Here is a 15046-nt window from a genome sequence, read left to right as displayed (position 1 = left end):
CCCTTCTCCTTACTGATATCTTTCAACAGTGAGATCCCTCTGATGCTTTGGAAGCTCTCTGCGGATCATGGCTTTTGCTCTGAGATTCAACTAAGAAAATCCTACTAGAACCGCTGAACTTTATTTGTGATTTATCAGACTCACTTTAAATGATAGCAGGTGTGTAATGACTTCATTTAACATGAGTTTTAATGTGATTGGTTAATTCTGAACACAGCCACATCCACAGATATAAGAGGGTGTGCACACTTATGCAACCAGGCTATTGTAAGGTTTTTATTTGTCATTTTTGACTTTGTCATAAAATACTTTCAAGTTTGATCTCCTCCAGAGGTGACATGAGAGGCATGTTGGCCACCTCATTATGTGGTCGTCACAGTGGCTCATCTGAAGACAATGCACTAATGTATGAGGTAGCCTGGGGGTGGCCTTCACATTTCATCATAACCTTCCTTTTTTTATAAAAGAGAGAGAGTACATGTGAGTGTGAGTGTGTGTTTTTGTGTGTCTGCGCATGCATTCATATGTGCATGCATTTTGGGAAAGAAATAAAAGATGCTATGAAAGACACTGAGGTGGAAAATATGAAACTGATAACATTTACACAAATGAATGAATGTGTAAGATCATCACAAGACCTACATATATCTTTCACAAAAATGCAATGTCAGTGAAGGGGGAGAACGAGGTGAGGAGCCTGGCAAGAGTATTCAACCAAGCTTGATGTCTCCCAATTGTCCGAAGTTGTCAAGCCATAGGCTATGAGATAGGTTATTCTACAATAACAATACATTATAATTGAAAAAAAGTGTAAAAAATCAGTGTAGATGTCACATTGTGAAAACTTGTATTCAATTATATCAAAGAATTTAATGAACAGCCTTCTTAACATATTTGGATCCTAAATTAAATTTGAGGTAGCTCTTCATGTTGGGCAACCGTACCTCATACAGGAAGTGGCACAGCTACTAATCCAGGAAATGATAATCTATGGTCTGGACTGTTGCAACTAAATATAGATAGGACTCCCTGCTTGTGCAATCAAAACCTTTTACAACATATCAAGAATGCAGCAGTATAAGCTTGCATCCGCTATAAAAGCATTGAACTTGCCTACAAAGTGGCAAGAGCATACTCCCTAATTTAATGCAATATTCAACAACTTTGATCTGCAACCCTCCACAATATATCCTATCATTATTATTAGTCCGTAAACGCTAGGTGGAGCTATACTAAATTAATGCGCTGCACTGAATGAGAGCTACAGTGCTTGACAAAACTGACATGTAAAGGAAAAAGAAACCAGTAGGGGAAGTCATGTCCTTGAATCTGATCCAACGGCTGGTTCTGGACTGAGTATGCACTTTCGAAAAATATTTTTTTAAATTCCAATACCCAGACACAGGCAGAAAGAGAGGTTTAAACCAGTCTAAACTGGCCTGACATAGACAAAGGAGATATGACACTATGACCTTGACAGACAGAGGCATTCCTTTGTCTTTATGAGGTAATTCTGTATTAAAGCTCTTATCAGTCAAAACATGGACTTGTTTGCTTCGGGCTATAATGGGTTGTAAATGAACTGGTTTTACTTTCTAAGCCGGTAATGTTTCTCTTACTGACATGTGTTCTTTATATGTCTAAGATTATTACCCTTTTATTATTATTATTATACAGCTGTGTTGAAGCATAGACCTTGGCTAAGGGTGTAGCAGTGGGAGAGCAGTACAGTACAATTGCATTAACTCACCCACACTCACCTTAGATACAGTGGGGAGAAAAAGTATTTGATACACTGCCAATTAAGCAAAAATCAAGAAAATCACATTGTATGATTTTTAAATAATTAATTAGCATTTTATTGCATGACATCAGTATTTGATCACCTAATAAACCAGTAAGAATTCCGGCTCTCACAGACCTGTTAGTTTTTCTTTAAGAAGCCCTCCTGTTCTCCACTCATTACCTGTATTAACTGCACCTGTTTGAACTCGTTACCTGTATAAAAGACACCTGTCCACACACTCAATCAAACAGACTCCAACCTCTCCACAATGGCCAAGACCAGAGAGCTGTGTAAAGACATCAGGGATAAAATTGTAGACCTGCACAATGCTGGGATAGGCTACAGGACAATAGGCAAGCAGCTTGGTGAGAAGGCAACAACTGTTGGTGCAATTATTAGAAAATGGAAGAAGTTCAAGATGACGGTCAATCTCCCTCGGTCTAGGGCTCCATGCAAGTTCACACCTCGTGGGCCTTCAATGATCATGAGGAAGGTGAGGGATCAGCCCAGAACTACACGGCAGGACCTGGTCAATGACCTGAAGAGAGCTGGGACCACAGTCTCAAAGAAAACCATTAGTAAGACACTATGCCGTCATGGATTAAAATCCTGCAGCGCATGCAAGGTCCCCCTGCTCAAGCCAGCACATGTCCAGGCCGTCTGAAGTTTGCCAATGACCATCTGGATGATCCAGAAGAGGAATGGGAGAAGGTCATGTGGTCTGATAGAGCTTTTTGTTCTAAACTCCACTCGCTGTGTTTGGAGGAAGAAGGATGAGTACAACCCCAAGAACACCATCCCAACCGTGAAGCATGGAGGTGGAAACTTCATTCTTTGGGGATGCTTTTCTGCAAAGGGGACAGGACGACTGCACCGTATTGTCACGCAATAAAATGCTAATTAATTACTTAAAAATCATAACATTTGATTTTCTGGATGTTTTCGATTCCATCACTCACAGTTGAAGAGTACCTATGATAGAAATTTGAGTTCTATATGCTTTGTAAGTGGGAAAACCTGCGAAATCGGCAGTGTATGAAATATTTGTTCTCCTCACTGTATGTGTTGGTAAGTATGGCTGGATAATTTTAGTGAGGTAAGTAGGAGCAAGTCCATGTATTGCTTTGTAGGTTAAGAATAAAACCAGCCCCAGCCTTAACAGGTAGTGAGGAACAGAAGGGTTAAAATTAAGAGACAACTGCAAATTGAACGCTTCTATTCCTCACTCAAAACATTCCTTTTCGACTTTTTTCAACCTAATCCTAAAATGAGTGTATTCTTTGCCCTTTGAACTTCGAACTAATTGGGATCCATGTATCAAGTTCACCAAACGAAAAATAGTCCAGACCTGTACAAGCAGATCACCCCGTGTTATTTAAAAAAGTGTTATTTAAGTCCATCTTCTCATAAGGAAAATATTTGCCAGTGGGAAACATTTGGTTAATAGTGGATTTTCTATTATGGTTATAAGTAAAAATGGCTTCAAACGCTATCCCTATAAGATGAAAACCAATCTCTACATAACTTATTTTTTCTATGTATGGACCATAGACTGTATATAAAAGGTATGGACAAAAACATGCACATGGGTGTGGTATGGCACATACGGCTAAACATTTAACCCCCCCCCCCCCCCCCCCCCCCCCCCCCCCCCCCCCCATTTCTGAGTTGCCAGGTAAGTTTAGCCATCTGTCGGCTTGAAGTGGAATTGTAGAAACAAATGAAAACTGAGAAATAACTTTGCTACAGAGCATGTATTAGCTACTGAGGCTTGAAAACATGACACCACCTATAAAAAGGCTAATTATTAATAGCTATACCGTTAGTTATAATGTTCATGTCACCGGATTGATTCAGAAACGTTAGCTAAAACGCTAGTTTACCACATCTGAGTTAGCTAACGTCGTTAGCTTTTTATATTAGGTTAGATTCAGCTTTATTGTCATGGAAGTACAACGAAATGAAGTTATAGCATCTAATCAGAAATGCAAATAGAATAGCGCAAAAAAGTACAAATGAAACAATTAAGAACAATGTTTGTTAGAAGTGGGATGTATAAATGTGGAATGAAGGCAAATGCAAATACAAATGGAAATGTTAAATGTGCAATGAAGGCTAATTTAAAGTGCAAGGTAGCATGTGCAACTGAAATGCAGAGATGGCAGCATTGTGGTTCCCGAGGTAGACCTGTAACAACTGAAAATGTCCATTGCAAAGCAATGTCATTGTCCTGTAGTAACAGTGAAGAGTGCAAAGAGATTAGTGCAACAAGGTCCCTGAGAGGCAGTATTAATCGGTGGGTGGGTATGGTTAGTGCTGGGTCACAGAGTTCAGCAGTGTTACAGTAGCTGGGAAAAAACTATTCCTGAACTTGCTAGTACGGGAATGAAGAGCCCTATGCAGACACCGCTTGCGCTGTAGGTCTACGATGGCTGGGGGCTGGTCACCAGTGATGTGCTGGCCACACTGTGGCGCAGTTAGTCAGAATGCTTTCAATTGTGCAGTGGCAAAGGTTCTTGGGAAAAAGTATCTTGGGAGACAGACAGGCCTTCTTCAGCTTCCTCAAAAAGTATAGGCGTTGCTGCGACTTTTTGACCAGGGTTGTGGTGTTGAGAGTCCAGGAGAGGTCCTCAGAGATGTGGACACCCAGGAATTTGAAGCTGGACACACGCTCCACCTAAGTGCCAGCGATGAGAACTGGGGTGTGACTGCAGCCTTTAGACATCCTGTAATCCGCACTGCAATCTCATTGGTTTTCTTTGCATTGAAGGCCAAGTTGTTGTCAGCGCACTGTACTGCCTGACGCTTGACCTTCTCCCTGTACAGTAGGCTGACTTCTTGTCACTGATCAGGCCGACCACCGTGGTGTCATCTGTGAACTTGATGAGGGTGTTGGAACTGTGTACAGAAACGCAGTCGTAGGCGAAGAGGGAGTACAGGACATGGCTCAGCATATACAGCCTTGTGGAACACCAGTGTTCAGGTTCTGGGCAGAGGAAGTGAAGTTGTCTAAACTGACAGACTGGGGTCTGTTAGTTAGGATGTCCAAAGTCCAGTTGCAGAGAGAGGGGCTGATCACCAGGCAGAGTGTAAAGCAGTGGGGAAAGCGTCTTCTGTAGACCTGTTCGGTCGGTTGCCAAACTGGGAGGGATGCAGTGTTGGGGGGAGGCAGGACTTAAGGTAGGCCAAGACCAGTCTTTCGAAGCACTTCATGATCGTGGGGGTGAGTGCAACAGGTCGGAAGTCGCTCAGGCTTGACGTAGTCGACTGCTTCAGCACTGGCACAGTGGTTGCAGGCTTTGCCAGCAGTCTGTGATAGCTTGGATGCCCTGCCACATGCATCAAGGTTTGGCATGGTTGAAGTGCTCCTCAATCTTCAGTTTGTGGTCATGTTCAGCCATCTTAATGCCCTTTTCTGGTTGGCACTGGATGAGCTGTAGGCTTCCGCATCGTGCAAGTTCTGCCTTCAGTAGTTGTCGGACCTCTCTGTACATCCAAGGCTTCTGTTTAGGGAAGGTTTGTATTAGTTTACGGGTGGTGACATTTTTGATGCAAATGTTGATATAATCCAGAACGGAAGAAGCATATGTTTCAATTTCCGTATAGGAGTCAAGGGTTGCCTGAGTGGCAAACAATCTTTAATCTATGTTTTGAAACTGTTGCTTTTGTAATGAGTCTGACCCCTGTGGCAACTGACTGTTAGTGTTGTTAGGTTTTTTTTATGGACTCTGCTAGCTATTCACAACTCGGCGTCACTTCTCAAGTCCAAATCAGTCTGTATTCCTCCATCTTTTAGAAGCAATGCCTATATTTATTGTAGTTTTCGCTCATGCTTTATCCAGCTTTTTTATTTGAAGCAGTACAGCTAGACTCTGGCGCTCTTTCTATGTTTTGCTAAAGTAGGAAGTGGGAAAAGTAGATGAGGGGGGTTTGGCAAAGCACATCACTAAGGTTGGGAAAATTAGGCGCTGCACTACAACCTGGAACAAAACAAATAACACAAAATCATCAGGGTAACACATAATGGCTCCTAAATGGAATACACCTGCAATAACAAATCATTTATGAAATGCACTATTTTCAAAAACATTTTCCAAATGCTTTTCGAAATATAATTTAAAAATGTCTACTATTATACAGCTCAGGAAAAAATTAAGAGACCACTGAAAAGGAAGGTTTTGAGTGAGGAACAGAAAGGTTAAAATTAAGAGACCACTGCTAATTGAACACTTCTGTTCCTCACTCAAAACTTTCCTTTTCAACTTTTTTGGAAAGGAAAGTATGGGGGAAAAATTGCAAATGGCCACCTAAGCCTAAAAAAGCTGATAACTAATGAATTACAATGTACTTTCTACTATTAAGTTGAGTGGATGTTCCACCAAGGTATCGTAAAATGTATGCTCTAACTGTAAGTTACTATGGATAAGAGTGTCTCAATGAATAAAACGTAAATGTAATATGTAACAAAGGCACACACTAACCAATGCACTGACTGTCAATCAACATATCTATGAAACATGAAACCAAAACAAATTAATATTGGCTGTAATATTTACCTGTTCATTCAATTTAAAATGCAGATAGAGAAATGAAACAAACATTTTATTTTGTTGTGCCCTGGGAGCCATGAATGGTGCATATGTTAAATCCGAACACATCATTAAACAGAAATGTTATAAATTCATGCACTATTCTGTCTTTATTAAATATTTCCTTTAGAAAACAAAAAAGACTATTGGAACAGTTAATGTGCTGTTGGATTTCATATCCTAGTCAAATAAACATGAAATGACCCTTTACTGCTGTATTTTGTTATCTAAAAGGAATATTGCCAAAAAGTACTGTACACTGACCCATCTTTTGCTAGTCAGATAACATCCAGAATCACTTTTGAATATAGTTTCCTTTTTTTACAATTTTAGATGAGAGTGAAACAGAATACAAACAGATAAATATTATAAACATAAATACTGTAATACTGACAATAATAAGACAAAGTGGTTCAACATAATATAGTGTGGCAATTTAAATATTTCTAGACTTTTTGGATCACAGATGTTTTTTAGTTCATTTAAAAAGATGCTTGATTGAAAATAAAACAATATCCGAGTAGTCCTAAACCTGAAGAAAATACACTACAAAGCATAAAAAAATATTGTTGTATATTTTACAATAAAGTGACAAAATATAAAACGAATTCTATTCCGTGAGAAAACAAAACATAATGATAATTAATAATTAAATCACTTTACATACAATATGTATGTGGGACTGGGATGTGCATATGAACAGTGGTTTACAAACATTGATAGAGTTGAGCAGACTAAAATATAATGCTATTTAAAACATAAAATCTATAGGATCAGCCTGGTGAATAAATGAGGCAAAAGGGTCATGCCATAAATTACCAACATACATTAGGAATTGGACCTTATTTGCACAGTGGGTCCACAAGCAAGGTCTTAGGTTGGTAAAGACAATCTGTGTTGTTTACTACATCCCAGCTCCAAGAAACAAGTTTGGACAGCACAATTAAAATACAATCCCAATGAATTTAAAAACAAAATGTGTGCGTATTTACCCTATATTTTATGTTCTTGGAAAGCAAGGCTTGTATTCTTCAGGCATAACGTGTTGACTGGCATGAACCATAGTAGTGCTTTGGTAAGCTGTTGTGCATTTAGTATATAAAAGTGCATTCCCTCCTTTTTTCCACTTCCTGTATTCCTTTCCAGGAAATACGTAAAGAAATTCTTTGGAAATTTTATTTAAATAGTTAGTCCATACTTTTCAATATGTTAATTAATGATTCATTTCAACAGTCTTTTGTCAGTTTTCATTCATAGTCTACACATGCTATTGTTAGTGTGTATTTCCCCACAGGGTCACCAGAAGAAAATGTAATTTCCATTTGAAGTAAGCAAAGAAATGGAAATACACAAAGTACAATTATTTCTAAGTAAATATTGTATGAATTCTCCCCCCAATTTCTTTTTTAACAGACCTCTAAAAATGAGGCCATAATTAAAATGTTCAACATAGGAATAGGGGTCTTTTTCACAGCATATATAGTCCATTTAAAATAACATCAACATTAAATAAACATTAGAAATAAAGTAGAAAACTTACAAATGATATTTTTGAGATAAAGTGAAACAGTAGATGATTTTAATTGAATTGACAGTATTTGAATTGACAGTAATTGAATTGTAAACAAAAAATATCAAAATCAGAATAAAAGGAAGTGCATTTTAAATTAAGACCAAACTTAAAATTCAAAAAATCTTGATTTGAAAACCGATGTAAATTTCTATTTTTGAATTTTCTAAAAACCAACATGATTGATTCTATTTCACTATGCTCTTGCCTGCGGTTAAAATCTTTGTTTACAATCCTCAGATCTTAGATTTTTTTGTCATTTGTTTATATTGCAAGTTTTGGCATTGTCATTATGCATTGTGTTTGCATCAAGGCATACAAGTCAGGTAAAGAAAGCACTGATGTGTCTTCATAGCCGATTTCTAAATGAGAAAATGTGAAACCTACAAACATGGGCAGACTAGTTTACCTTGACATTTCACATTCCAATTTGGTGCAAAATAAGGAGATGACCAAAAACAAACCTGGTTATTGATTGGTTAAGACCAACGGTCCCTCCAATATTGGACTAATGGAAACGTCTTGCTCTTAACCCCGCTGTTCAGGTAAAAAATATGCCAATACTTGGAAATACATTTGTACTAGCTAAAGCATAGATCTGAGTACCGTAACCAAAAGTAGTGCAGGCACGAGCTTAGGCAAAATTTAATTAATAGGCTTGGTTGTTGGTAAAGATTAATTGAAAACAAATAATGTATTCTTGCTTTTAAAATACAGTTTTGCTCTTTGATTTAAAATCATGTGATTGCATTTATTTTTATTTTGTGCTTGATCATTATTTTTACAATGTTTCTATATGTTCTACTGTTAATTATTTTGATCTCAACATCCACTCCTTCACTTTTGCTTGGAAATATTATTTAAAGATTTCTACTTTTTAAATATTGACTGCTAATTTTATTTTGAATTCAATAAATATGGCCTGAAATTGATGCTATAAAAAGTGTTGTAGTTTAATCTTGAAATGTTTTTATAGAAAAGGCATATACTTCTCAGGTACACAGCCAGAGATCTGGCAGCAGGAAAAACCCTTGTTGAAGGGCATAATTTGGTTCAAATTTGAATTGTGACTCACCATTTGAGAACCACTGGTATAAACTTATTAGCAAGAATCACTAGTATCACTTCATGGTTAGGTCTATGTGAAGGCTAGTTTCAGGCTACAGAAGCTATTTTGTCACAGTTGCTGGTGTACTGTATATCAGGCCTGTCTATGTCTACTTTCTTTTTGTCCCAACAGGGCAGTGTACACAGAAAAAGAGTGACCCCTCCCAAGAGCACAGAACATCCACTGAAGTAAAAGGCCAAGTCATAAGACTGGGTCCAGTCAAAGAACCACCCTGGATCAGGAAAGAGCAAGAGAAAAAACAAGAATTTCATTAGTCAGAATTTACTTTCAACGAAAGAATGAGTGTGCTAAAGACCAATACATTCTTACTCACACATTATTATTGTCATTTTTCTATTTTTATACAACACACACTCAGAAAGTATGTTAACCAATAGTGTTATAAGTGGAATCTTTCTTACCCACAACGGGGGGCCCAATCATGATCCCGAATCCACCAAAGAACATGAGGATCCCATGGGCTTGGGTCAGATTGTCCAGACCCACAATCCTTGTGGTTATGTATGACGTTAGGGACCAGTTCCCTGAGAAGAAGCCCACCACAGCCGAGAGTACCTGAAGTTCTATGTATGTTTTTGAGATAGGGATGAGGAGGAGGGCTGTCCCCGTGCCAAGCAGGGTGAAGGCATATAGGAACAAACTGTTGATCCATATCACATCTGCTAGAATGCCCAGGACCAGCTTGCCCACACCGGTCATGATGGCTACAATGGAGACCAGTGGGATAATGCTTACTCCGTCAGTGAGGCCCTCACTCAAGGCCACGTCCTCCATGAAGAGAACCGGAGGGAAGGCTCCCAGAGTGAACAAGAAAATAGCAATGCAAAGGGCCATGAAGTTCCTGTCGTGCAAGAAGTCAGCTGTGGAGTTCATGTACTTTGAGTAGGCCTTATGTTTTTTTTTAATAATTCTTACTATGGCGGACCCTGCCATGAAGCTCTTGTTTTTTTCAGTTACGGTGATGTCTTTGGCATCAATGGTGATCAAGAGATCCTTGATTGTCAGGGTTTTCTCCCCAGCGCCCGGTGTGGTTTTCAGGTTGTCGGCGGGCAGTTTTTCAAAGAGCTGCTCCTCTGTGCGCTCCAGAGCAGCTTTCTGTTTGAGGTAGTAACCAGGCATGTTCAGGGGCCTCATGAATCCAGCACAGGCTATGAGGTTTAGGGCTAAGGCCCCAACAATCAGAAGGCAGCCATTCAGACCAAAGAGAGCAACTAGCTCATTCTGAGCTGTGGCATAGAGGAATCCTCCTACACTTGTGCCTAAATGAGAGAAGGGATTTATTTATTATTGGCATTCCAAGCATAAGGCCTTGGAGATGATTGAATATTAATTTTATAAATGCTTTGCTTAATGGAAAAACTTGGCCAAAAGCTACCCTCCCTGTTCTCCTTTGATGCAGCCTGGTATTCCCTTAGGGAATGTTTTGGGGGATTTTAATGTTTTAGGGAATAAACAGAATGCCCCAAACCAGTGTTGTATTGCCAGTGTTTTTGTAGTTAACAATCAACCTCTCTAATTACTACAATGTTTATATACTACAACGTTTACCCTGACATTCCAAATCTTCTGGCTTATAAACCTTGAGCGAACTCAGCATGTGACATTTTGTGTGAATCCTTTGAGCAAAGAGTAGGGCTAAAGTACCTGTTGTGACAATGCCAAGGGCAAGGCCACGTCTCTTGTCAAAGTACTGACAGGTGATGGTCAATGTGGCAGCATAGACAAGTCCACAGCCAAGACCTGTGGACAATAATAAAGGTATCCATCAGCACATTTTAAAGGAACATGTACAGTACCTTATTTACCAAGTAAATATTTCATATTCTGAACAAAGCCTTGCACTGCAAACATTGTATAAGGCCATAATATAATGGACTGTATAAGGACATGTTAGTCATATGTTAACATAAATGTACCATGTTTCAAAGCTGTTTCTTTGTGATTAAGTCCCAAGGGACTCTGATAATTAGACTAATCAGGATATCTGGGGGGAATGGGGGCATTAGAGAATACTAACCAGAGTCTAACGGGACTGTCTAAAAATAGATGTCTTTCTTAAAATATGCATGGCCTCTCACTCAGGCCAATGCCAAAGGCAGTGTTAATATTGGTTGTCTATTGGCCTCCTTCCTCATAGAATGACACGGCTCTCATTCAGTGTTACTTAATTGTGATGGGGGAGTCAAAAAGATGGGGTAAGGCATCCATCACATGTTAATATAAATATGCCATGTTTTCATGAAAACAATAAATAAATAAAGCTTTTAAGTGGGAAGAATGGATTTGTCTGAAGCATAATTTCCTAAAACACCGGGGATTGTCAGCTACACCAAGGGATTGTCAGCACACAGCTTTGATTTACAGTACCTATATTACTTCAAAATGTACTTTAAAATCTTTAAGCATGTTGCTTAGGACTCAAACCTTCTCAAACAACCTTCTCACCAGCTTAAAGATACATTCCCAAAAATGGTGTACTAAGTCATCTACTGTATGAGCTAATTTGTGCATCTATGGCGGATATTCCAAATAGTATATTCTTAGCCAACAAGCTGTGCAGCCTAACTAACACAATGCCTATCCATGCATGTATTATAAATTGACAGCGTGGCTATTTCAAAAGGTTTGGTATTGACTATTATCTTTATGTAACTAGCTATTTTTGGAAGCAAGCATGCTGGATATATTGTCATTGAGTAATGCTGGTCCATGGACAATACAGTGACATTAGTTTTGTTTTACTAATACAAGCTAACTACTGGGTGTGGTAGTTTAAGTCTTGAAATAAGTATGTATATTGCAGTTTGGTGTTGACTATTAACTTACTATGCTGAAAAATGTATCAGGATTTTTTTTTTTCAACACTGACTTGTGTAGATGCATGAACAATAGCTAGCTAGCAAAAGCCGTGCTGACCTGTGCCACTGGTTAACGTGGAAAGTTGTTCGTGTCGGAAAGTTATCTGAACATGCATTGGTTAACCTAAGCTTTTTACAGTAACAAAGGCTTGAGCTTATCTAGTTATGAATCACTGGCTCACATGGTCTAGTGGATTTTTGCCATCTGGTTCTGTTGAAGAGCATGGTGAGCGCAATACCAAAGTTGTGTGTGCAATTCCCATATTGGCCAAGATGAAAAGGTATGAAAATGTACGTAGTGTGCACTCACTACTGTAAGTAGTGGTGGGTACGACTGCCTGCTAAATTATGTAAAGTAAATGAGCCCTACATTGTTAGTTTAACAGATTTCTGAGATTAGGCTCAAACTCATTTTAGAATTGTGCAGGTAGCAAGATTAGTTGATTTGCATTTCATAAAGACTATTGCACTTGCCAATGTTGTCCATGCAACGATTTTTAAGTTATACGGTTATATGAAGAATACAGGATTCATTTTGACAACAATAATTTGAGCTAGGTTTCCGCAATAAATTGTCCGACAAACCTATTAATAACGACTTTTCCTTCAACAGAAAAAGATCCCAACAAGGTTCAGACTTACCTACAACGATCCCATAAGAAAATATGAGGAACTGGACATTTGGAGCAAAGGCACTGAGCATGAGGCCTCCTGACACCATGACCCCACTGAAGATGGTCACAGGGCGCGCTCCAAAGTTATCCACACAAGCACTGCAAACAGGACCTGGGGGAGGACATGGGATAGACAGGGAGTGTCACCTGTAAATTTGCATCTTGGTATATTTTTTCTAAAATCTTGGTCTTTTTGTTTCTCACATTAATTTTGAAACAGTCTAGCCCAGTTTCTCCAAGACGAAAAAAGCAGTATATTATTTTAGAACCAATTCATTCATACTTTGGTCAACTAAATAGTATTAACATAGTATTACAATAGTATTTAGTACTATTAACACAATAATAAGTATACTTAAGTGTGTTAAAATGGAATTTTGTATATATTATAATACATGATTTTAAATAATATTAGTCCACTTAAAATATATTCTAAATGTACTTCAAATATATAGTTGAAATAATTTAGGAGATCATTTAAAGTGTACTAAAATCCTATTTCCAGTAATGTATTGTTTGATCTGAACACATGGAAGGCCTGTCTGTCCAAATTTCACAAGCAACTAGTCTACTTCAAGATGAAAGTGAATCATTTTTAAAATCATTTAAAAAATGTAATAAATAGCCTACAGTTTTTGAAACAAATTAAAACAATTTGGTCATGTGTCTAGAAACAGCTGGAATTTTAAATCTTGACTTATGATAATGGAATGATAATGAGTTTTTTTAACTGTACGTAATGGAGTACAAAGAAAAAGTTTAACTTTAAAAAAAATTAATCAGCCCCCATGTTAACCTATCTAAAATTTAAATTCAAACTCACTGGCTATGAGTCCAACTCCAGAGACCAGGGAACCAACCCAAGCCGTCATGCCTTTTCCCTCCTGGAAGGTGTTGAGCCACTCTGGGTACAAGACACCCACCGACTGGGGGGATCCATAGGCCAGGAACTGGGCCATGAAGCAGGCCACAACAATGACCCAGCCCCAACCTCCATCCAAAACCTTTTTTGAGCTTTGGGGACTCATGCTGTCTGCTTGAATGTTGCAGCTTCGGTGGGGAAGCAACCAAAGGAAAACAGAAAAAAATAAAGTGTTAAAAACACAGGTGGAATAGACAAGGACTTAAATATTGCAACTGACCAAAAGCATGACAGTACAGATCACAGTTCACAAGCCAGTTTAGAGACATCAAGCATGATCAACTAAGTGGCAGGTGTCCTAAGTTGCTTTGTAATTTCTAAATTCATTGATAAATGTCAAAGCACACTCACGTATAGATGTTGATGCTGCTCTTGCCTGGTCTACCAGGCAGGTCACCTGTTTTAGTGTAGCCTAGGCTACTTCTCAAACAGAGTGCAACTTTTTCCATCCTGGGCAGTGCATTTTATGCCGCCACAGACCACACCTTGGAGGAGGGGAGTTTGTTGTCTAGACTGTCTAGGTTGTCCGTTGTGGCTGCTGTCATTTAGAAACACTGTACTTTTAAAGGCACACCCTGTTTCCCTTAGTGTTTTTTCAGCGTTCATTAATAATTTCTGGTAAACAACAATTTGAGTTTTACTGCCGAAGCATCCTCCGCTCATAATACATTTTTAAATAGCGCGCAAAAAGTTGTGCATATATACAGTACATTTGCGTGTAAAGATCAGGATGGTAGAACATTTTGTCACCAACACAAAGACTACCGGTTTTTCTTTTTTAAATAATGATTTATTTTATTAGTATTTCTGATATTTGTTTACACTCACAGATTGGCCTAGCCCAGATGTAAGCTTATCTATAGACCATTACTGTTTTTATACTAATATCCAATTGTTATTTTAACTCAAGGAAATGCATTCGACTTACCTTAACATCAACAGCAACCACCACTAGAATAACAATAACAGGCAAATGCAGGATAAGTGCGCGTTTGCCTAGAAGTTGCCATTAAGATCCGTAGCCTATCCCTATAACTCAATTTAAATATGATACGAAAAGAAACAACATCCCACAGGCGGATGCCTAGCGCCCAGTAGGCTAGGCTATATTCTGTGGTCCCGTGTGGAGACTTGGCTCCTAACTGCAGCTTGTATGCCATCGACTATATTATCCGTTTTATACCGCTTTGTTGACGGAGAACAAACCGGTTCAAAGCTGTTTTTGCTAGCGCGGCTTTATGCGCTACCTCAGTTTGAGGAAGCTCATCTTGTGCGACTATTGAGTTAGTGGACACAGTATGATGCTCCCACAACTGTGTTTAGCTTCAGATTACATATATTCGATAATAAGCCTATGGTATTAATTCGACAATATTGGACCTGTTCTACTAGGCTATTCTTTTATTCTTCAAGATAATAGCTTACACAGAAATAGGCCAAAGGTATTGCATTTGTGAAGTCTTTCAAGTTAGATTGAAATGCAATCTTTAAAAATTAAGAATTGATAAAAACTAAAAG

At 38.6% G+C, this 15046-nt stretch overlaps 1 protein-coding gene across 2 annotated transcripts; it reads right to left on the bottom strand.

The window, feature by feature from the left end:
• Positions 1 to 6369: 6369 nt before the first annotated feature.
• Positions 6370 to 14717, bottom strand: slc16a9a (solute carrier family 16 member 9a). Of its 2 annotated transcripts, none has more exons than XM_020047050.3 (6): positions 14457 to 14717; positions 13430 to 13656; positions 12575 to 12718; positions 10719 to 10814; positions 9476 to 10333; positions 6370 to 9285 (listed from the first exon to the last, which is right to left on the bottom strand). In XM_020047050.3, the coding sequence occupies exons 1-6, from the start codon at positions 14462 to 14464 to the stop codon at positions 9101 to 9103; spliced, it is 1518 nt and encodes a 505-aa protein (XP_019902609.1). In that variant the 5' UTR covers positions 14465 to 14717; the 3' UTR covers positions 6370 to 9100. The 2 variants fall into 2 exon arrangements, with proteins under 2 accessions (XP_019902609.1, XP_010868192.1); XM_010869890.5 differs by lacking the exon at positions 14457 to 14717 and adding an exon at positions 13880 to 14228.
• Positions 14718 to 15046: the final 329 nt, after the last annotated feature.

The sequence above is a fragment of the Esox lucius genome, chromosome 6 (genome assembly GCF_011004845.1).
Source record: "Esox lucius isolate fEsoLuc1 chromosome 6, fEsoLuc1.pri, whole genome shotgun sequence".
Lineage (NCBI taxonomy): Eukaryota > Metazoa > Chordata > Actinopteri > Esociformes > Esocidae > Esox > Esox lucius.
Note: the sequence above shows the minus strand (reverse complement) of the source record. Positions and strands in the feature narration are given on the sequence as shown.